The 23121-nt window shown below is 38.2% G+C and overlaps 2 protein-coding genes and 1 pseudogene across 3 annotated transcripts; all 3 read left to right on the forward strand.

Annotated features, from left to right (window-relative positions):
- Positions 1-961: 961 nt before the first annotated feature.
- LOC307156881 (putative polypeptide N-acetylgalactosaminyltransferase 8) lies at positions 962-6696 on the forward strand. Its single transcript, XM_079868581.1, has 11 exons — positions 962-1269; positions 1880-2096; positions 2175-2341; positions 2426-2609; positions 3129-3326; positions 4974-5088; positions 5175-5360; positions 5688-5822; positions 5909-6004; positions 6194-6358; positions 6453-6696. Exons 1-11 carry the CDS (start codon positions 1077-1079, stop codon positions 6582-6584), a joined length of 1788 nt encoding a protein of 595 aa, XP_079724707.1. The 5' UTR covers positions 962-1076; the 3' UTR covers positions 6585-6696.
- A 3052-nt stretch (positions 6697-9748) lies between these two features.
- On the forward strand, positions 9749-13595 carry LOC307156900 (putative polypeptide N-acetylgalactosaminyltransferase 8; annotated as a pseudogene). The gene is made up of 10 exons (XR_013824057.1): positions 9749-9941; positions 10344-10560; positions 10636-10802; positions 10887-10952; positions 10995-11302; positions 12183-12569; positions 12765-12902; positions 12989-13084; positions 13207-13371; positions 13464-13595. The product of XR_013824057.1 is annotated as a putative polypeptide N-acetylgalactosaminyltransferase 8 (transcript).
- Positions 13596-16864: 3269 nt separating this feature from the next.
- Positions 16865-21673, forward strand: LOC307156877 (putative polypeptide N-acetylgalactosaminyltransferase 8). Its single transcript, XM_079868577.1, has 12 exons — positions 16865-17140; positions 17786-18002; positions 18081-18247; positions 18332-18515; positions 18704-18901; positions 19787-19901; positions 19988-20173; positions 20369-20506; positions 20593-20688; positions 20825-20989; positions 21081-21313; positions 21365-21673. The coding sequence occupies exons 1-11, from the start codon at positions 16948-16950 to the stop codon at positions 21210-21212; spliced, it is 1791 nt and encodes a 596-aa protein (XP_079724703.1). The 5' UTR covers positions 16865-16947; the 3' UTR covers positions 21213-21313; positions 21365-21673.
- Positions 21674-23121: the final 1448 nt, after the last annotated feature.

A 23121-nucleotide genomic window follows, 5' to 3' on the forward strand; every position in this document is an offset into this window, starting at 1 on the left:
TTTAAAAAACTTTATAATTTATCCAAAACTAGTCAACAAAATATTGTCTTTCATATTTCGGCCGAATGTATCGTTTTTATGAAATATTAGGGCATATAAATGATAATTGCAATTTAATATGTTGCTTATACAAAGACATTTTATTTCAACACAATTTAGTCGATTTTCTCCATTTCAAAAAGGTTGAACCACTGGTTCAATTTACCCCACATCATCTGGCTCACTTTGCCCCATAGCCACCATTTTGGTAAAAACGGCCTAGCTTAGCAATTCAGGATAACCTTTAGCTTAATGATTCACATGGTTTTAAATGTTGACAAATCACCAACATGTACCATACACAACTTTAGACCTAGATCAATTTGCTTTGACAAAACGGCTAATATACCTGAAATGCAGAAAATTTACTTTAACAAGCAAAAAAGGTGTTTTTGTGGAAAAGACAACTTCCCTCTTGTCCCATGTGCTTCTCCTCTTCACAGCAATATATAAATGATGGAGTCCTTCAAAATGTATGGTCCCATGACACCAAATGTGCATAGTTGCCTAGAAACAGGGGGTGGGTCAACTTACCCACTGGCTCATTTTACCCCACTCTCCCACTCTCACTATATGTGCCTATTGTGACTTAAATGTGGCTTTTGTGACTTTGGTGAACTTTATGTGGGTGCATCTCAATTTCATTTCACATAAAATGGTTATTGGTGTAACAAGTGATGTCTGTAATCATTAAGGCTAAATCAAAATTATTCAAAAACATTCCATTTTTAAGGTTTTACTGAATGATATGATTGAGGTTCAGAAAGTGTGGTAAAGTTAATATTTTCAAAGCTGTACCCAGTGTTTACCAGGATTCAATGTCCTGGTCTCCTCCTTCCCAATTACTTCCCACGAAAAATGTGATCATGTTAGAGTGATAAAGATCAAGGCAAACTAAAAAAAACACTCAGCAAACATTGGTGTCACAAAATCTAACAGTTCAACATGGGCTAGGGCCCACAGACTAACTGGTACGTGAAGAAGGATAATATCTTGACAGTTAACTGTGATTTCTGTTCTGAACTGTTCTGATCATCATGAGAATTAGCTGTGTGAAGAGTTTGTTTCCAGTCTTGTCTGTCGCTGTGGTGTTTCTCTATATGAGTTCTGTCAAGTGGGAAATCCAAACTCAAGAAAAGCAGCTTCACCAAGTCCATCAGAATTTCTCGTTACACAGCGCACTTCTCCTCAACAAGCTGGACAAACTGGAGGCTCATTTATACGCTGTTGGTGAGTTTCTGTAATCAAATTTGACAAAAATAATTTCTGCTCACCTGTTTTACATATTACCCTTTAAGTGCTCTTTAAAGTTGGCATGAAATTAAAATTGACCCAATTTATTTTCTTTTAGTTCACCCATCTCGAATATCTGTCTGTCTGTCTACCTACCTATCTATCTATAAATGAAAATTGTCATTAATTACTCACCCTCATGTCTGGAACACAAATGAAGCTCTTTTTAATTAAATGATTGTTAAATAAAAAATCAGCTGTTACTAGGTCACTAATATGATTGGGATATCTCTTTTTAAACATCTCTATAAAAACATGATGGTAAACATTTTTCAATTCAAAAGTATTCAATTCATGAGAAAAAAAAAGTACTGAGTTCACCTTCAGTTTTACATGCACAACATCACTATTTTGAAGAAACATGGACAGTTTGTATTAATGTCATTTGAAGTAGACCATGATTTTCAAATAGATAAAACAACAGAAATCTGTTAATATGAGCTGTAAGGTTTCAACTTCGCTGGTTTACCAGAGTAAAAAAAAGTTCTAATGAATACTACATTACATCATACACAAATTTTATTGACTTACACAAACAATTTTGCAGAAGAGAAAAGCCTCAAAGTAAGAAATGAGAAGAAAACAGTGAAGAAGCCAGCAAAGAAACTGTTTCCAAACTCATATCTCTTCAAGAAATGGACTGTGGAACTTTCTGAGGACGACCAGAGGAAGGCTGAAGATCTCTTTCAGAAATACGGCTATAATGCCTTCCTCAGTGACCAGATGCCTCTGGACCGGGAGCTGCCGGACACTCGAGACCACAGGTGAGTTTCAGCCGTTCATGGAAACACTCTGACGTTCTTGATGGATTCATCAATTTTCCTTTTGTCATTGTTCTGTAGATGCATTGGCCGTGAATATCCACACAATCTGCCCACCATCAGCGTGGTACTGATTTATCTGGATGAGGCTCTGTCTATCATTCAAAGAGCCATTTGCAGCATTATCAACAGAACTCCAGCCCACCTGCTCAAAGAGATCATACTGGTGGACGACCACAGTAGAAATGGTTTGTTTCTCATCAAATCCTATAGTTACAGATGCATATTATAAACAAACTGAGCTAGTCATTCTGGATGTATGTCTTCCACAGAAGAGCTGAAGACACAGCTGAATGTTTATGTCAGCTCCATCAATGAGAAGCACCCAGGCCTGGTGAAGATGGTGACCCATCCAGAGCAGAAAGGCCTGTCCCAGGCCAGAATCTCAGGCTGGGAGGCTGCCACCGGAGATGTGGTTGCCATCTTGGACGCCCACATTGAGGTCCATGTCAAATGGTGTGAAACTGCTCAGCTGACTTAAGTATCTGGCAATAAAATCAATATTTGCTCAGCAAACAGTTACATCTACAAACAGCTAGATGATATTAAAACAAAATTGCATAACTGATGCGAAGCAGTGTTTTAGTATTATTTTCAAATGAGTAATTTCCTAATATTTTAAATTAGCTTTTAGTTTTAGTAGTAATTGTTATGTTTATATTTCAGTGTATTTCAGCTCTAATTCAATTATCGAAAATTATTTGAATAGCTTTAAATTTAGGCAAGGCAAGTTTATTTATATAGCACATTTCATACACAATTGCAATTCAAAGTGCTTTACATAGAAGAAATTAAAATAATAAAAAGAAATAAGAATAATTAAACAGTTTAGAAAAATAAAAAATAAAATACAGTATAGCTTTAAATTTAGTTAACAATGACAACACTTGTGAACAACCACCACAGACACAGACAACTGAACACAATAACAGTATAATAATGAAATCACATTCTCAAGTACTCTCTCACTTTTAGGGCGGAGCCTCTGCTTGCACGTATCCAGGCTGATCGTACACTGGTCCTGAGCCCAGTGTTTGACAAAGTGAATTACTATGACTTGGAAGTGATAAACTATGCTCCCTCTGCTCATGGTTTTGACTGGGCTCTCTGGTGCATGTACGTGGCTTTCCCACAGAAGTGGTATGATCAGAAAGACCCTTCACAGCCAGGAAAGTGAGTGTGTGTTGTGCAATATTGTGTTTAAGATGTGACTCCGTATTAAAGAGACCATTTGATGCATCCTCTCCTCCCGTAGTTGTAACATAGCCTTCCCTCGCGAAGGCCTAAACTTATACCTTTTTTTTTTTTTGTCCAGAAAGCTTATATCATTTTATTTTGATGCAATTTTTTTGCAGCTTTTTTGTTATTTTTTATTTTATTAACTTTAAATTACTAGATTTGATCAATAAATAATCAAGCACATTCTTTCAACTTGAAGATAGACACAATGACATACTTGATTAATCAAATACGTAGTTGATGTCTGCGCAGGATTAGATGTTTTTAACACGCATGTATTAATCTTGTATTTAATGTAATGTAAACCGTAATGCCAAATTAAAGATAGAATAAATGGATAAAAATGGTTGTGTTTGATTAGACAAATTATTCTGTGATTTTAAATCAGTAGCTTTAGCTTATTTAAACTTTAAGCAACAAGGACGTAGTGTTTTGAATAGCCTAACCTATGTATTATTATCATTATTATTATTATTATTTGTTTAATTTGATCCTTTATGAATACAAATAGACTGAAAATTTCTATAACTATTATCTTTATTTTCCCACAAGATTTAAATCTAATTTTTAATCTAATATTATCTATTTTTATTTATATTATATATTTAGATGTATATTATTATTATTCACCCATAGGCCTATATATAATTTAAAAAGCATGTCAATTAATGCCACATAACAGATTTGATTTGACTGGAAAGTTGAAATATCATTATCAGAGTTTCCAAGGAGCAAAAAAGCCATGTGAATAGAAATAATATTTATGAGTGTTAAATAAACACAATATAAATTTGCCATTAAAATAATTATCTGCATTGTAAATGTGTTCAAATCAAAACCACTTCATATCTGTGAGCAGTCTGCATTGTGACTGATAAAAACACATTAGCCCCGTCATATGACCCCCCCCCATTAATTTTAATGGGAATTTCTGCATGTGAGTGTGTTCTGCATTGGGGATATTCTATAGTCTTGTGCCTTAATTTGTTTGTTTGTTATTTTTTCATCGCATTCCATTCATTCCTATGGGGGGTCAAATTGACCTGCAAGGGAAGGTTTTGTTACTTTTTTATTACAACCAGATAAACTCCTCGAATCCTGTCAATTTTTTGTTTGTGTGTATTCCAAGTTCAAGTGCGACAAAAGTCCTGAGGTCTTGGACCACTCTGAAGAACACTCAATTTTTTTATTAAATTAAAATAAAATAAAATAATTTCAGGTCAAAATAACCCGAGGAGAGGATGAGGGTTAATGTTTTCCTTTTCCTTTAGTGTGTAACCTATCTGTTACACACTTGAGGTGTTTGGCCAATCACAGCGCAGTGGGTCAGCTGGCCAATCAGAGCACTCGGGGCTTTTTGGAAGGAGGAGCTTTGTAGAAATCAGTGTCAGACAGAGTGGGAATTTGAACATTTAAGAATGTTAACTATTCTAGTACACCCAATAAACACAATAATTACCTTTTAAAGTGTCATCATATAGGCTCTTTAGGTTCTTGAAAGCTGTTTCACACTGGCAATCGTTCTGTTGAGCTGATGTTGCTTGTGCTCTATTAAATCCGCTCTCTCCGGCTGTTCTCCAGGAGTCCCTCTGTAATGGGAATACTTGTGGTTGATCGTCTGTTCTTCGGTGAGATTGGGACTCTGGATGGAGGGATGCATGTGTACGGAGGAGAGAATGTTGAATTAGGAATACGGGTAAAGCACATGATCATTCTACTGAATTATATTAAATTAAACTCTATATATTAAACTATATTCAGTGTTGATTTTTCTCGGCTCAGGTGTGGTCGTGTGGAGGAAGTATAGAGATTGTTCCCTGCTCTAAAGTTGCTCACATTGAAAGGGCGCACAAACCCTACATGCCTGACCTTAGAGGTGTAATGAAGAGAAATGCCCTCAGAGTGGCAGAAGTTTGGATGGACGAATACAAGAAAAATGTCCACATCGCCTGGGGTGTCCCCATACAGGTAGATCTAATGAAAAGATTCAGCCACACAAATTCTGGATGTTCAAGACCAGTTCTAGGAGTCTTGAGTAAGACTGTCTAGTTAGAGCTCAGATGAGAGGAGGCCTCAGCAGAATGACTCTCTGAGCGAGAGGAGGCCAGACCTACCCAATCTTACAGACAGTTTGCGAGGCGGCCTCACAGAGGCCCAAACACTTGATGTGTTGATTTTGTCAGGTTCGGTTTGAGACCATTAAAGTAAACCGAGAGGTGTGACTAAAGTTTTTTAAATGTTAAATTGTTTTGGCTCTTCATTAGATTTGTGATCTGTTCTCTCCTTTTCCCACAGAATCATGGGATAGACATTGGTGATGTTTCAGAGAGAAAGAGACTGAGAGAGAGGCTGAAATGCAAACCATTCAAATGGTATCTGGAAAATGTCTATACAGCGTTAAATCCTAGGAATTTACTAGGTTATGGAGTGGTGAGTGACATATGGTTCACTATGACTCAAGAGAGTTTTATATAAGAGAGGTTTAATATAATGTCCTTATTATCTCTATCACACAGCTTATAAATGATCTGGAAACAAGTTTATGTTTGGATAAGGGGCCATCTGAGGAGAACACTCCCATTTTATATCCATGTCATTTCTTTTCCTCACAGGTATAATATCTTCTCTTCTCTTCTCTTCTCTTCTCTTCTCTTCTCTTCTCTTCTCTTCTCTTCTCTTCTCTTCTCTTCTCTTCTCTTCTCTTCTCTTCTCTTCTCTTCTCTTCTCTTCTCTTCTCTTCTCTTCTCTTCTCTTCGTATTTTTGAGGAATATTTGACACACTTTAGTCTCTTCTTACACAGGTATTTTACTATACAGCAAATGGTGAGATACTTGTTGATCCCCTGCCGACCCTTGTATACGATCGGAAGCGCTGTCTAATTGATCCCGGCTCAGGCAGGTTTCCAGAGCTGTCCTGGTGTTCAGGCACTGAAAAACAAAACCACATGTACTGGGACTTCAAACAGGTGAACAAACCCCAAATACTGAGAGAATACTGTGGTATATCACAATATATTTCATTGTATGAAAAACATTTTCTTCATCTTGTTTGATTTTTAGGGACAGGCCATACAGAACAGAGACACCAAACGCTGTCTGGAGATCAGTGCTGAGCAGAACGTAAAAAACATTTTTATTCAGGAATGCAGAAACCAGCACTGGAAGATACAACATGTAATTCAGGATTTATGAAACTCAAGATATAATCAATTTAGATAAATGCAGCTGAAATGCTGGATCACGTTAAGAAACATCACAGAAAGTGTTATAAAATAACGTGAATGTAGCTTTGAAAAATTTGTTTAAAAAAAAAAGAAAGGAAAATTAAGAACTAGTGCAATAATAATGTGAATGCAGCAATGAACTGAGAGAAATTAGATGCTAAAATGTCACAAAAATATCATATGGCTGATGAGAAAGTAAAAATATAATTGATACTCAGAAAGAGGATTTAAGAGAAAAATAATGATTTTCACCGTTCAAATAGAAATTGCAATAAATGACAAAATAATTAGCAAAATAATAAGTTGCACAGCCCTATATAAATAATTTAAAAATAAAATGATTAACTATATAAAGATAAAAAATTGTCTTATCTGTTTACCTAGTATCTGTTTACTTGCATGTCAAGTGAGATTTGTGAACATGTAAATTATTGAAATATTAAAGGTTGTATCAGCGATTTCAGGCCCAAACATAAATGATCACATTCATCTAATCTTTCCTAACGATCCGCTAGCTGCCCGCCCCATAAGCAAGCCGTCAAAAAAACGCGTCTCTGTAGGCAGCCTAGGCTCTGAGATCTGCACACAAAAACAGTTGGTTTCACCAACACTCAAAACCAAAATAAATAGTGTTCCAACCAATCACCGACAGGGGTGGGTGTTGTGAGGTTTTGCGCTCGTGCACGGCTGCCTGTGACGGCAGTATATATAAAATATATTTCTCTTACAAGAGTACTCTCGTGTTGCGTAAGTTTAGCTTACGCTACGGGAAAACTCCTTTTCTCGAGAATACTGAAGCAAAACATTATCCTTAATTTTTTAGAATGTAAAACGCATTTTCTGCAGCAGGCAGACATATATATATGGTTTTATAGGCTAGAGCCACACCCCTTTTGGCGGGCCATGAGGAGAGCGCGGGAAGGCTTCCCATTGGCGCTGGAGTCATGCCAAGATGCACTGATAGGTTGCAGCAGTTGCCGCAGAGCAGCCAATAGGCACGCGAGCTGTCTCGCCTATGTCTGCCTGCTGCAGCAAATGCGTTTTACATTCTAAAAAATTAAGGATAATTTTTTGCTTCAGTATTCTCGAGAAAAGGAGTTTTCCCATAGCGTAAGCTAAACTTAAGCAACACTTGTTCCCTCTCTAGAGAGAACCGAGGTTATGTTAGTAACCGAGTGTCGTTATCTTTATAGTTAGCCTACCATTCTTGGTGTGAACGGGCCTTTAAAGTCCTGCTGATTTCAACACAACTGGAATGCATTTTCAGAAAGTTTTACATATCTTCTGCACATCCTTGTGTTGTGTATTAAAGAGATAGTTCACCCAAAAATGAACATAATTTACTATCTTAAGTCACAATTGTCTGTGTTTTTATGTCAATACAATGAAAAGTCAATGGGGTCCAATGTTGTTTTTGAACCCCAAAATGGCCAAGAAAAGATTGAAAGTCATACAAATTTGGTATGACACGAGGACGAGTAAATGATGACAGATTTTTCATTTTTAAGTGAACTATCCCTTTAAAAAACTTGGCCAATTTGATTTAGCAGACATCTTAGCTCTTTTACCATGTAATTCCACTGAAATTCTGCAGATTTTGTTCTAATATTAGCACAAAAAGTCCTAATCAGTTGATCTAGGCCTGGTGATGTTACATTACACTCAGAATCAACACCGACACACAAGGGGGACACTAGTCACCTACCCAATATTATGATTGGGTACGCTGTTGTTGTTTCGTTCAAACAAATGACGAGCAAATGTAGAGGTGAGCAAATATACATAAAACTAATCAATGTTATATAATTCAACACGAAATGTTAGAATATGATCAGTATGTTATTCTAATGTTGATCTAGCTTACTGCTAATCTCATACAGAAAAACTAACACATAGAATAACATTATAACTTTAAACACTCAAATGCTGTTTAGTGTGATAGCTTAGACCAAGTGAAACAGCGCTGCGTTACCTCACACGTTTCATTCGTCTAATAAACTGACCTGTGTGAGTATTAATTCAGCACTTGCGGGTAGTTCGGTAGAATTAAATGTCCTTATTCCTTTATATCCGAGGGACTCGCGTGTGGTGCTGATATCTGTCTCTCATTAGCAATCGCACCCTGCTTCATACCTCAATCATGTTAAAAACATAAATGTAGTCACTCATCCATTATTAGATCATTTGGCATGACGACAAGTTCCATAATTCCGCTTATTGTGTCGTCAACCTACGCCTTTGTTATTGTAAGAGGTTAGCAACCCCTAGCGGCGAAAACAGTTGCCAAACAGTTGTCTCCCTCTAGTTGCCAAAACCAGCCATGTATGGAGGAGAGGGGAACAACAGAGAAGCTGTCCTTGCCACAGTCATCTGTGGTTGAGCTTTACTTATGTAAAGCTTCTTTGAACATTATATATTGTGAAAGTGCTATGCAAATAAAACTGAAAACCAGCTCACCCAGCACTTTGTTTTCAGACGAACTGCCAACAAAGACTTTAACGTTCATTAGATAGCCTGTGTAAATTTTAAAAGTCTTGTTTGCAGAGGCAGGGTGTTTCTTCATAAATTAATGTTACAATACTATTAAGTCTTTCAATGCTGCAGGTTTTGTGAATACTGAAAACTGCAACTGGTGATAATCTCTTTGGGAATACTCTCACTATGTGCCTATTGTGACTTAAAATAAAATATCTTTGACTTTTCCTAGTTTGGTGAATTTTATGTGGGTGCTTCTCAATAAACAAAAATTACATAAAATAGTTATTGGTGTAACAAGTGCCTTCTGTAATAATTTAGGCTAAATCAAAATGAATCAAAAACACATGACATGAGAAAATGAAGTTAAAGGACTATAATGTCAGACTGGTTCATTTTGCTGAATGATATCATTGAGGTTAAGACAGTTTGATGAATATTTTTGAAGTGTTTCACTACCAGGATTCAATGTCCTGGTCTCCTCCTTCCCAAGATTCCTGATCATGTCAGAGTGATAAAGATCAGCATAAAAAAAAAAAAAAAACACTCAGCAAACATTAGTGTCACAAAATCTAACATGGGACAGTGCCCACAGACTAACTGGTACGTGAAGAAGGAAAACATCTTGAAAACTGTGATTTTGCTGTTCTGATCATCATGAGAATTAGCTGTGTGAAGAGTTTGTTTCCAGTCTTGTCTGTCGCTGTGGTGTTTCTCTATATGAGTTCTGTCAAGTGGGAAATCCAAACTCAAGAAAAGCAGCTTCACCAAGTCCAGCAGAATTTCTCGTTACACAGCGCACTTCTCCTCAACAAGCTGGACAAACTGGAGGCTCATTTATACGCTGTTGGTGAGTTTCTAATATGTCTTGTAATGAAATTTTACCAAAATAATTTGTTTACCTGTTGTTTTATATATTACCCTTTAAGCGCTCTTTAAAGTTGTCAGGAATCCAAAATTCACTCTGTTTATTTTCTTATAGTTTACCCAAAAATGGAAATTCATCATTTACTCAACCTTATGTCATTCTAACCTATATGTTTTTTTCTTCTTCTGTGGAACATAAAATAAGACATTTCTGTCTGCCTGTCTGTCTGTTTTGATATATGCAATGCATCATGCAAAAGTTTTCCATCAGCAATGCAATTAAGTGCTTAAGTGCAGAAATCTGTTAATATGAGCCTTAAGGTTTCAACTTTGCTGGTTTACCAGAGTAAACAGTTCTAACGAATTTACACAAACTTTTTTGCAGAAGAGAAAAGCCTCAAAGGAAGAAATGAGAAGAAACCAGTGAAGAAGCAAGCAAAGAAGCTGTTTCCAAACTCATATCTCTTCAAGAAATGGACTGTGGAACTTTCTGAGGACGATCAGAGGAAGGCTGAAGATCTCTTTCAGAAATACGGCTATAATGCCTTCCTCAGTGACCAGATGCCTCTGGACCGGGAGCTGCCGGACACTCGAGACCACAGGTGAGTTTCAGCCGTTCATGGAAACACTCTGGCGTTCTTGCATTCATCCATTTTCCTTTTGTCATTGTTCTGTAGATGCAGTGGCCGTGAATATCCACACAATCTGCCCACCATCAGCGTGGTACTGATTTATCTGGATGAGGCTCTGTCTATCATTCAAAGAGCCATTTGCAGCATCATCAACAGAACTCCAGCCCACCTGCTCAAAGAGATCATACTGGTGGACGACCACAGCAGAAATGGTTTGTTTCTCATCAAATCCTATAGTTACAGATGCATATTATAAACAAACTGAGCTAGTCTTTCTGGATGTATGTCTTCCACAGAAGAGCTGAAGACACAGCTGAATGTTTATGTCAGCTCCATCAATGAGAAGCATTTTACATTTTATTGTATTTCAGCTTTATTTCAATTAACAAAAATTATTTGAATAGCTTTAATTTTAGTTAACAATGACAACACTTGTGAACAACCACCACAGACACATAAAGATTATAACAGTATAATAATGAAATCACATTCTCAAGTACTCTCTCACTTTTAGGGCGGAGCCTCTGCTTGCACGTATCCAGGCTGATCGTACACTGGTCCTGAGCCCAGTGTTTGACAAAGTGAATTACTATGACTTGGAAGTGATAAACTATGCTGCCTCTGCTCATGGTTTTGACTGGGCTCTCTGGTGCATGTATGTGGCTTTCCCACAGAAGTGGTACGATCAAAAAGACCCTTCACAGCCAGGAAAGTGAGTGTGTGTTTTGTCTAATAGTGTTTAAGATGTGACTTCGTATTAAAGAGGCCATTTTATGCTTTTTTCCTTTCCCTTTAGTGTGTAATGCATCTGTTAGTGCATGTATAAGATCTGGAAAATTTCCACAAAAGGTATTTATTCTATCTAACACAAAACACTGCTCCAGACCTGCCCAAAATGCATCGATCGAAGTCCAGATACAACTTCTGTAAACGTCTGTCACAATTGACTTTCATACCTGTCATGGCGCAGCTCTAAATAGAGTGGTGCAGGTATAACCCGGAAGACTAATTCACGACTGGTTCCTTCGAGATTTTCTTAAGGGTTTTTATAATTGGGTTTGTGTAATTTACGTTGTAGAACAAAACGTCAAAGTATCGTCAGCTTATATTTACCACAGGCTTTATTTTACTCATAAATTGAAAATCCCATTACAAAACCCCATAGGAAAATCTTGAGGGAACCAGCTGCGAATTAGTCTTCCGGGCTCTGACCTGCACCACTCTATAAGGTATATAAGGAAAAAAGGTGAGACGCGATTGTGGCATGGGGCATTACATATCTGACACACGCTCGGCCAATCACAGCGCATCAGAGAACAATCAGAGAACTCTGGGCTTTTCGGAAGAAGGAGCTTTGTAGATATCAGAGTTTGTCTAACAGACTGGGAATAGAGGGGAATATGTGAAAAATTAAGTTGTTTGAACATTAAAGCATGATAACTATACTAGTACACCCAATAAACAAAGTAACTACCTTTTAAAATAGCATCATAAGTTTAAGTTGTATGCAAGCAGTTTCAGGCTGACAATCGTTCTGTTGAGCTGATGTTGCTTGTGCTCTATTAAATCCACTCTCTCCGGCTGTTCTCCAGGAGTCCCTCTGTAATGGGAATACTTGTGGTTGATCGTCTGTTCTTCGGTGAGATTGGGACTCTGGATGGAGGGATGCATGTGTACGGAGGAGAGAATGTTGAATTAGGAATACGGGTAAAGCACATGATCATTCTACTGAATTATATTAAGTTAAACTCTATATATTATACTATATTCAGTGTTGATTTTTCTTGGCTCAGGTGTGGTCGTGTGGAGGAAGTATAGAGATTGTTCTCTGCTCTAAAGTTGCTCACATTGAAAGGACGCACAAACCCTACATGCCTGACCTTAGTGGTGTAATGAAGAGAAATGCCCTCAGAGTGGCAGAAGTTTGGATGGACGAATACAAGAAAAATGTCCACATGGCCTGGGGTGTCCCCATACAGGTAGATCTAATGAAAAGATTCAGCCACACAAATTCTGGATGTTCAAGACCAGTTCTAGGAGTCTTGATGTGTTGATTTTGTCAGGTTCGGTTTGAGACCATTAAAGTAAACCGAGAGGTGTGACTAAAGATTTGAAATGTTAAATTGTTCTAGCTCTTCATTAGATTTATGATCTGTTCTCTCCTCTTCCCACAGAATCATGGGATAGACATCGGTGATGTTTCAGAGAGAAAGAGACTGAGAGAGAGGCTGAAATGCAAACCATTCAAATGGTATCTGGAAAATGTCTATACGGCGTTAAATCCTGGGAATGATTTACTAGGTTATGGAGTGGTGAGTGACATATGGTTCACTATGACTCAAGAGAATTTTATGTAAGAGAGGTTTAATATAATGTCCTTATTATCTCTCTTACACAGCTTATTAATGATCTGCAAACAAGTTTATGTTTGGATAAGGGGCCATCTGAGGAGAACACTCCCATTTTATATCCATGTCATTTCTTTTCCTCACAGGTATCTTCTCTTCTCTTCTCTTCTCTTCTCTTCTCTTCTCTTCTCTTCTCTTCTCTTCTCTTCTCTTCTCTTCTCTGTATTTTTGAGGAATATTTGACGCACTTTAGTCTCTTCTTACACAGGTATTTTACTATACAGCAAGTGGTGAGATACTTACTGATCCCCTGCCGACCCTTTTACACGATCGGAAGCGCTGTCTAATTGATCCCGGCTCAGGCAGGTTTCCAGAGCTGTCCTGGTGTTCAGGCACTGAAAAACAAAAACACATGTACTGGGACTTCAAACAGGTGAACAAACCCCAAATACTGAGAGGATACTGTGGTATATCACAATCTGAACATTGCATTAAAAAACTTTCTTCATCTTGTTTGATTTTTAGGGACAGGCCATACAGAACAGAGACACCAAACGCTGTCTGGAGATCAGTGCTGACCAGAACGTAAAAAACGTTTTTATTCAGGAATGCAGAAACCAGCACTGGAAGATACAACATGTAATTCAGGATTTATGAAACTCAAGATATAATCAATTTTGATAAACGCAGCTGAAATGCTGGATCACGTTGAGAAACATCACAGAAAGTGTTATAAAATAACGTGAATGCAGCTATGAAAAATTTGAATGAAATTAGACGCTAAAATGGCACAAAAATATATGGCTGATGAGAAAGTAAAAATATAATTGATACTCAGAAAGAGGATTTAAGAGAAAAATAATGATTTTCACCGTTCAAATATAATTTGCAAAATAGACACACAGCCCTATATAAATCATTTAAAAATAAAACGCTTAACTATATAAAGATAAAGATTTGTCTTATCTGTTTACCTAGTATCTGTATACTTTCATGTCATGTGAGATTTGTGAACATGCGAATGTGCTGTTAAATTATTGAAATATTAATTTAAATCCTCCGGGTGACACATCATATAATTATTTTACATATAAGGGATTCAGCCGACAAATAAGTTTGAGAACACCTGATACAGAGCAAGTAAACTTTACATATAGTTTACAGAAACTTTACTAAATTAATGATAACCCCCCTAGTACTAGTACCTACTTTTCTACTTGGATAAATAAGTGTCTGTTTCAGTTTTTCAGAAGTAAATTTATATGTAAATATATGTGAATTAAGCTTGTTTGATGATCTATCGCTTTAGAGAGTCATTCTGTTGAGACCCCCATCCAGTTGAGCTCTAGATAATATCAAGTGTTCAAAACTCCTCCGCTCACAGGAGCTCCTGCTGTTTTGAGTTCCACCTAGACAGTGACATTGAGTGTTAGGCCGTCTTGGGTTGAGTAGGTCAGGCCTCTTCTCGCTCAGAGAGTCGTTCCGCTGAGGCCTTCGCTCACCTGAGCTCCAGCTAGACAGTGACATCAAGTGTTCGGCCCTATATGAGGCCACCTTGGTAAACTGTCCTTTAGGTCGAGCATGGCTGGCACTTCTCGCTCAGACACCCCTTTTCCACCAAGGCAGTGCTGGTGCCGGTTCGGAGCCGGTGCCTACTCGCGAACCAGTTCTTTGTGTTTCAACAGCCAAAGAACCGGTTCTCGGCCAGGAAAATTGGCTCCAAAGCGGCACCAACTCTTTGCTGGACTAGAACCGTTCTTTTACCACGTCATGCTTATGTTGGGGGCTGGGGGCGGGGTTGTTGTCAAACTTCTTCTCGAACGTAACCTCCGTCTATAGTAATCCAGACGAGCAGCACAAATGTGTTCTAAACGTCTTCTTCTGACCCCAAAATAGGATCGCAAAGCCAGGAGAAACATTTGAAGAAAGACGATGTAGTCCGCCATTGTAATTGTTATGCTTGAAGTTGGCGAAAGCTAAGACGTATGGCAACGTACACAGTGACGTAACGACGTCATTTGCTGGGCTCTCTAGTCAGTGGAAAAACAAACAGGTTCTGAGAAGGTTCGCAAGTTGAACCAACTTTGAACCAGCACCAGTTCCAAACCAGTTATGTTTTGGTGGAAAAGGGGTAAGAGAGTCATTCTGCTGAGGCTTCCGATCACCTCAGCTCAGCTAGACAGACACATCAAGTGTTTGGCCCTCTGTGAGGCCGCCTCGCAAACTGTCTGTAAGATTGAGTAGGTCTGGCCTCCTCTCGCACAGAGAGTTGTTCTGCTTAGGCCTCCTCTCATCTGAGCTCTAACTAGACAGTGACGGGCCGCCTTTGTAAACTGTCTTTGATTAGACCCGTCTCAGGCCCCTTTCCTTGGGTTGAACCAGATGTAGTGACAAGGCGAGGGAACTCTCGTTTCTCCTTGCCTGCATTCCCCTAAAGGTAATGTCTGTCAGTTGGACTGGCATTACCAGACCTTGATCTCTGCCCTTGGGACAGGCGTTGTTCGCATGCCCCGGTTAGGGTTCTCCTGGCTTAGGGCATGGGCCTAGGTCATGGCTGTGGGGAATGGTGTCAGTGACAATTCTGTTTGACCTAAGTGAGGGATCGGTCTCTGGCATGTAAGTCCGTTGAGCCTTCTTTGTGCTTGTCATAGCCATTAGGCAGTTATTCCTTCAGCATGGTGGAGGGTACTCGTTCCCCAAAGTGTCTTCGGACGCAGTGCGAGTTCTCATTCGAAAGGGTATGTCTCAAGTTACGCATGTAATCATGGTTCCCTGAGAAGGGGAACAAGACACTGTGTTTTGCTGCCATGCTTTGGGCATACCTGTTCACGTCTCCTTCAGACAAAAGTGCTGATGACGTACTCTTGGTGCCCTTTATACTCACGGTTGCAAAAAAATGACGTCACAGGCTGTTTTTACACGTTCTTACATGTATTTCAGACATCGTCATGCCGGAGGCATTCCCCAAAGTGTCTTAGGACACAGTGTCTTGTTCCCCTTCTCAGGGAACCATGGTTACAAGTGTAACCTGAGACGTTTTTCAAATATTATGCAGCACATTGCATTGTTGCATAATATGTGCATCACTGTTCTCACTTGTGTTTTTGTAGTCTTTATGAAATATGAACCTCTTGTTTCGTTACAATCACACTTTACCCACATTACACAAATTAGGTCTCATATAACAAACAAAAACCGGAGAATGAAAATATAAATCGACTCTCTGACAGTAAATGGCACTTATGGAAACAGCAGAAATAGAGCAATTAGAACATTATATATTGTGAAAGTTCTATGCAAATAAAACTGAAAACCAGCTCACCCAGCACTTTGTTTTCAGACAAACTGCCAACAAAGAATTTAACGTTCATTAAATAGCATGTTGTAAAAGTCTTGTTTGCAGAGGCAGGGTGTTTCTTCATAAATTAATGTTACAAGTCAACTCTTTCTAAGTAAGTCTTTCAATGCTGCAGGTTTTGTGAATACTGAAAACTGCAACTGGTGATAATCTCTTTGGGAATACTCTCACTATGTGCCTATTGTGACTTAAAATAAAATATCTTTGACTTTTCCTAGTTTGGTGAACTTTATGTGGGTGCTTTTCAATAAAAACAAATGAATAAATTAGTTATTGGTGTAACAAGTGCCTTCTGTAATAATTTAGGCTAAATCAAAATTAATCAAAAACACACGACATGAGAAAATGAAGTTAAAGGACTGTAATATCAGACTGGTTCATTTTGCTGAATGATATCATTGAGGTTAAGACAGTTTGGTCAAGTGAATATTTTAGTTTAACTACCAGGATTCAATGTCCTGGTCTCCTCCTTCCCAAGATTAATGTGATCATGTCAGAGTGATAAAGATCAGCAAACTAAAAAAAAAAAACTCTCAGCAAACATTAGTGTCACAAAATCTAACATGGGACAGTGCCCACAGACTAACTGGTACGTCAAGAAGGATAACATCTTGACAGTTAACAAACTGTGATTTTGCTGTTCTGATCATCATGAGAATTAGCTGTGTGAAGAGTTTGTTTCCAGTCTTGTCTGTCGCTGTGGTGTTTCTCTATATGAGTTCTGTCAAGTGGGAAATCCAAACTCAAGAAAAGCAGCTTCACCAAGTCCAGCAGAATTTCTCGTTACACAGCGCACTTCTCCTCAACAAGCTGGACAAACTGGAGGCTCATTTATACGCTGTTGGTGAGTTTCTAATATGTTTTGTAATGAAATCTCTTTAAAGTTGTCAGGAAACTAAAATTCACTCTATTTATTTTCTTATAGTTTTCTTATAGTTATAAATGGAAATTCATAATTTACTCAGCCTTATGTCATTCAAACCTATATGTTTTTTTTTCTTCTGTGGAGCATAAAATAAGATATTTCTGTCCGCCTGTCTGTCTTGATATTATGCAATGCATCATGCAAAAGTTTTCCGTCACTAATGCAATTAAGTGCTTTAAAAAAATTAAAACAGCTGTTACTATGCCACTATGACTTGGATATCTATTTTTAAAATAATTTTTAAAAACATGATAAACATTTTTCAAAAGTATTTTTCAAGTCTTGAGAAAAAAAATTACTGAGAAAAATTACATAACAATGTAAAACTAAAGATGAATTACACCTTTATTTTTACATTGTCATGCAAAATATTATTTAAATCACTATATTGAAGAAACTTGTTTGGATTGTATTAATGTAATTTAAAGTGATTGTAGACAATGCTTTTCAAATAGATAAAACAACAGAAATCTGTTAATATGAGCTTTAAGGTTTCAACTTCGCTGGTTTACCAAAGTAAAAAGTTCTAACGAATTTTATTGACTTACACAAACATTTTTGCAGACGAGAAAAGCCTCAAAGTAAGAAATGAGAAGAAACCAGTGAAGAAGCCAGCAAAGAAGCTGTTTCCAAACTCATATCTCTTCAAGAAATGGACTGTGGAACTTTCTGAGGACGACCAGAGGAAGGCTGAAGATCTCTTTCAGAAATACCGCTATAATGCCTTCCTCAGTGACCAGATGCCTCTGGACCGGGAGCTGCCGGACACTCGAGACCACAGGTGAGTTTCAGCCGTTCATGGAAACGCTCTGACGTTCTTGATGGATTCATCAATTTTCCTTTTGTCATTGTTCTGTAGATGCATTGGCCGTGAATATCCACACAATCTGCCCACCATCAGCGTGGTACTGATTTATCTGGATGAGGCTCTGTCTATCATTCAAAGAGCCATTTGCAGCATTATCAACAGAACTCCAGCCCACCTGCTCAAAGAGATCATACTGGTGGACGACCACAGCAGAAATGGTTTGTTTCTCATCAAATCCTATAGTTACAGATGCATATTATAAACAAACTGAGCTAGTCATTCTGGATGTATGTCTTCCACAGAAGAGCTGAAGACACAGCTGAATGTTTATGTCAGCTCCATCAATGAGAAGCACCCAGGCCTGGTGAAGAAGGTGACCCATCCAGAGCAGAAAGGCCTGTCCCAGGCCAGAATCTCAGGCTGGGAGGCTGCCACCGGAGATGTGGTTGCCATCTTGGACGCCCACATTGAGGTCCATGTCAAATGGTGTGTAATTTTAGTAATCTTGTTATGTTTACATTTTATTGTATTTCAGCTTTATTTCAATTAACGAAAATTATTTGAATAGCTTTAATTTTAGTTAACAATGACAACACTTGTGAACTACCACCACACATGAACATTATAACAGTGTAATAATGAAATCACATTCTCAAGTACTCTCTCACTTTTAGGGCGGAGCCTCTGCTTGCACGTATCCAGGCTGATCGTACACTGGTCCTGAGCCCAGTGTTTGACAAAGTGAATTACTATGACTTGGAAGTGATAAACTATGCTGCCTCTGCTCATGGTTTTGACTGGGCTCTCTGGTGCATGTATGTGGCTTTCCCACAGAAGTGGTACGATCAAAAAGACCCTTCACAGCCAGGAAAGTGAGTGTGTGTTTTGTCTAATAGTGATTAAGATGTGACTCCGTATTAAAGAGACCATTTTATGCTTTTTTCCTTTCCCTTTAGTGTGTAATGCATCTGTTAGTGCATGTATAAGATCTGGAAATTTTCCACAAAAGGTATTTATTCTATCTAACAGAAAACACTGCTCCAGACCTGCCCAAAATGCATCGATCGAAGTCCAGATACAACTTCTGTAAACGTCTGTCACAATTGACTTTCATACCTGTCATGGCGCAGCTCTAAATAGAGTGGTGCAGGTATAACCCGGAAGACTAATTCACGACTGGTTCCTTCGAGATTTTCTTAAGGGTTTTTATAATTGGGTTTGTGTAATTTACGTTGTAGAACAAAACGTCAAAGTATCGTCAGCTTATATTTACCACAGGCTTTATTTTACTCATAAATTGAAAATCCCATTACAAAACCCCATAGGAAAATCTTGAGGGAACCAGCTGCGAATTAGTCTTCCGGGCTCTGACCTGCACCACTCTATAAGGTATATAAGGAAAAAAGGTGAGACGCGATTGTGGCATGGGGCATTACATATCTGACACACGCTCGGCCAATCACAGCACATTGGGTCAAGCTGGCCAATCAGAGAACTCTGGGCTTCTCGGAAGGAGGAGCTTTGTAGATATCAGAGTTTGTCTAACAGACTGGGAATAGAGTGAATATGTGAAAAAATAAGTTGTTTGAACATTAAGCATGATAACTATACTAGTACACCCAATAAACAAAGTAACTACCTTTTAAAATAGCATCATAAGTTTAAGTTGTATGCAAGCAGTTTCACGCTGACAATCGTTCTGTTGAGCTGATGTTGCTTGTGCTCTATTAAATCCACTCTCTCCGGCTGTTCTCCAGGAGTCCCTCTGTAATGGGAATACTTGTGGTTGATCGTCTGTTCTTCGGTGAGATTGGGACTCTGGATGGAGGGATGCATGTGTACGGAGGAGAGAATGTTGAATTAGGAATACGGGTAAAGCACATGATCATTCTACTGAAGCATATTATATTAAACACTATATATTATACTATATTCAGTGTTGATTTTTCTCGGCTCAGGTGTGGTCGTGTGGAGGAAGTATAGAGATTGTTCCCTGCTCTAAAGTTGCTCACATTGAAAGGGCGCACAAACCCTACATTCCTGACCTTAGTGGTGTAATGAAGAGAAATGCCCTCAGAGTGGCAGAAGTTTGGATGGACGAATACAAGAAAAATGTCCACATCGCCTGGGATGTCCCCATACAGGTAAATCTAATGAAAAGATTCAGCCACACAAATTCTCGATGTTCAAGACCAGTTCTAGGAGTCTTGATGTGTTGATTTTGTCAGGTTCGGTTTGAGACCATTAAAGTAAACCCAGAGGTGTGACTAAAGATTTGAAATGTTAAATTGTTCTAGCTCTTCATTAGATTTATGATCTGTTCTCTCCTCTTCCCACAGAATCATGGGATAGACATCGGTGATGTTTCAGAGAGAAAGAGACTGAGAGAGAGGCTGAAATGCAAACCATTCAAATGGTATCTGGAAAATGTCTATACAGCGTTAAATCCTGGGAATGATTTACTAGGTTATGGAGTGGTGAGTGACATATGGTTCACTATGACTCAAGAGAGTTTTATATAAGAGAGGTTTAATATAATGTCCTTATTATCTCTCTTACACAGCTTAATAATGATCTGGAAACAAGTTTATGTTTGGATAAGGGGCCATCTGAGGAGAACACTCCCATTTTATATCCATGTCATTTCTATTCCCCACAGGTATAATATCCTCTCTTCTCTTCTCTTCTCTTCTCTTCTCTTCTCTTCTCTTCTCTTCTCTTCTCTTCTCTTCTCTTCTCTTCTCTTCTCTGTATTTTGAGGAATATTTTACGCTCTTTAGTCTCTTCTTACACAGGTATTTTACTATACAGCAAGTGGTGAGATACTTGCTCATCCCCTGCCGACCCTTTTACACGATCGGAAGCGCTGTCTAATTGATCCCGGCTCAGGCAGGTTTCCAGAGCTGTCCTGGTGTTCAGGCACTGAAAAACAAAAACACATGTACTGGGACTTCAAACAGGTGAACAAACCCCAAATACTGAGAGAATACTGTGGTATATCACAATATTTCATTGCATGAAAACATTTTCTTCATCTTGTTTGATTTTTAGGGACAGGCCATACAGAACAGAGACACCAAACGCTGTCTGGAGATCGGCGCTGAGCAGAACGTAAAAAATGTTTTTATTCAGGAATGCAGAAACCAGCACTGGAAGATACAACATGTAATTCAGGATTTATGAAACGCAATCTGATGAGAAATTAAAAATATAACTGATACCCAGAAAGAGGATTAAAGAGAAAAATAACGATTTTCACAGTTCAAATAGAAATCGTAATATATGTCAAAATAGTTGCAATTTATTTACTTTTTGGCAGCCTTGCAGTCGTGCAGCCTTATATAAATAATTTTAAAATAAAACAATCAAAACCTCTCACCATCGGTGCTCGGGCCCTAATAAAACTCTTCACTAAATAGAGATTAAAATTTGTATTTGTTTACCTGCATGTCATGTGACTGTTAACTGACATCAGAGATTTGTGAATATGCGAATGTGCTGTTACATTACTGAAATATTAACTTAACTTAATAGTAACATAATTATTTTATTATTTGGCTGACAAATAAGTTTGAGAACTCCTGATATAGAGCAAGTGAACTCTACATAGTTTACAGAAACTTTACTAAATCAATGTTCAACAACCTAAGTCCTTTTCAAAACCACTGAGATTAATTAGTGTCAGTTTCAGGTTTTCAGAAGTTTCTATGTAAATATATGTGAATTCTCTCCTTCAAAGAAAAATGTAATAATTAAAAAACTCAATGAGCAGGAATACATTGTCAAATTTCAACTGTAAAATTAAGGAGGATTTTAATGAAATGTTGAACTCAGTACAAGAGTAGGATATTTTTAAGAAAATCGATGGATGTATGGTTTCTTTTTTGTTTGTTTCTTTATGAAATCATTGTGTGTAAAAACATTTTTTGAAATTGTTTCATGTTTCTAAGTAGTCTAACCTAAAAGCTCTCGAAGGTGCATGTTGTCACGAAATATCAGTGTCTATTAAAGGAATAACCAAAAAAAATAAATAAAAAAAATCATCTTTTACCTGCCATTAAGCCGGGTGCACACTGTGCGATTTTGGCCACAATTTGGCCGTCTTGAGACAAATTTTGCAAATCCTAAAATAATCCTCTGATCCTAGATTCCTAGGGTAAAATCTGAAGTCTTTGATCGTTAGTTTTACATGTTCAGCGACAGCCGATAAATGACCATTGCGATCAAATTTGACCTCCGACGAATTTCTGGCAGTGTCAGAAGATTTGACTCACAGTCCTGCAGTGTGACTTCTCCTACGACGACGACAGTCAAATTGTCTTTGTTTTTTCAGGACAAGCCATGACCAAAATTTCTTTGTAGCCACCATTTCAGTAATGCAGCTCACAGTCAATGTGTCATTGTTTGATGATGTAAAAGCTCTATGGAATGCCAAGAGGGCCAAAAACACGTAAATTTTAACACGTCAAAAACGCGTCTTTCACGCATATTCAACGCGTGTGAAATACACGTTAAAAATCAGTTCGAACAGGTCAGTGTCATTGGCTGCTGAAAACTTGGGTCTAACCATTTCTGTGAGCTTAGGGGGGTGTACCGTTCATAGTGGTTCCCAAACCTGTCCTGGAGGACCCCCAACACTGCACGTTTTCTTTGTCTCCCTAATCAAACACACCTGATTCAACTCATCAGCTCAATTAACCCACGTGATAATGAGCGGATGAGTTGATTCAGGTGTGTTTGATTAGGGAGACAAAGAAAACGTGTAGTGTTGGGGGTACTCCAGGACAGGTTTGGGAACCACTAGGCTACCACCATTGAACATGCTGTAGATCAGCCATGACTTTCCCCAAAATGAATCAATAAAGGCTGTGACATATACTTACAACTTTGAATTATATTTTCTCTTGATCTGGTGCCAATAACACTGAGTTGTTGCAGGGGTTTGGTTCATAGATTCAAGATCAAAGTTGACAGAGAAAGTTCATGAGCTGCTTCATGGCATCAACAAAGCCTGATTGCTTTGGTTTGGTTTTGTCAACACAAAACTAATCCTTTAACCCTGAGTTTGTTCAGCTACCTTCATGGTATAGTT

Source organism: Squalius cephalus, assembly GCF_949319135.1.
Source record: "Squalius cephalus genome assembly, chromosome: 4".
In the NCBI taxonomy this organism is placed as follows: domain Eukaryota; kingdom Metazoa; phylum Chordata; class Actinopteri; order Cypriniformes; family Leuciscidae; genus Squalius; species Squalius cephalus.

Excerpts from the sequence above, each read along its gene's own strand:
- LOC307156881 (XM_079868581.1), top strand. The coding sequence starts at position 1,077 with ATGAGAATTAGCTGTGTGAAGAGTTTGTTTCCAGTCTTGTCTGTCGCT. Across the intron at positions 2,097-2,174 it reads CCGGACACTCGAGACCACAG|ATGCATTGGCCGTGAATATC; the intron begins GTGAGTTTCAGC and ends ATTGTTCTGTAG. Across the intron at positions 6,359-6,452 it reads TGTACTGGGACTTCAAACAG|GGACAGGCCATACAGAACAG; the intron begins GTGAACAAACCC and ends TTTGATTTTTAG.
- LOC307156877 (XM_079868577.1), top strand. The coding sequence starts at position 16,948 with ATGAGAATTAGCTGTGTGAAGAGTTTGTTTCCAGTCTTGTCTGTCGCT. Across the intron at positions 18,003-18,080 it reads CCGGACACTCGAGACCACAG|ATGCATTGGCCGTGAATATC; the intron begins GTGAGTTTCAGC and ends ATTGTTCTGTAG. Across the intron at positions 20,174-20,368 it reads CCTGGGATGTCCCCATACAG|AATCATGGGATAGACATCGG; the intron begins GTAAATCTAATG and ends CTCTTCCCACAG.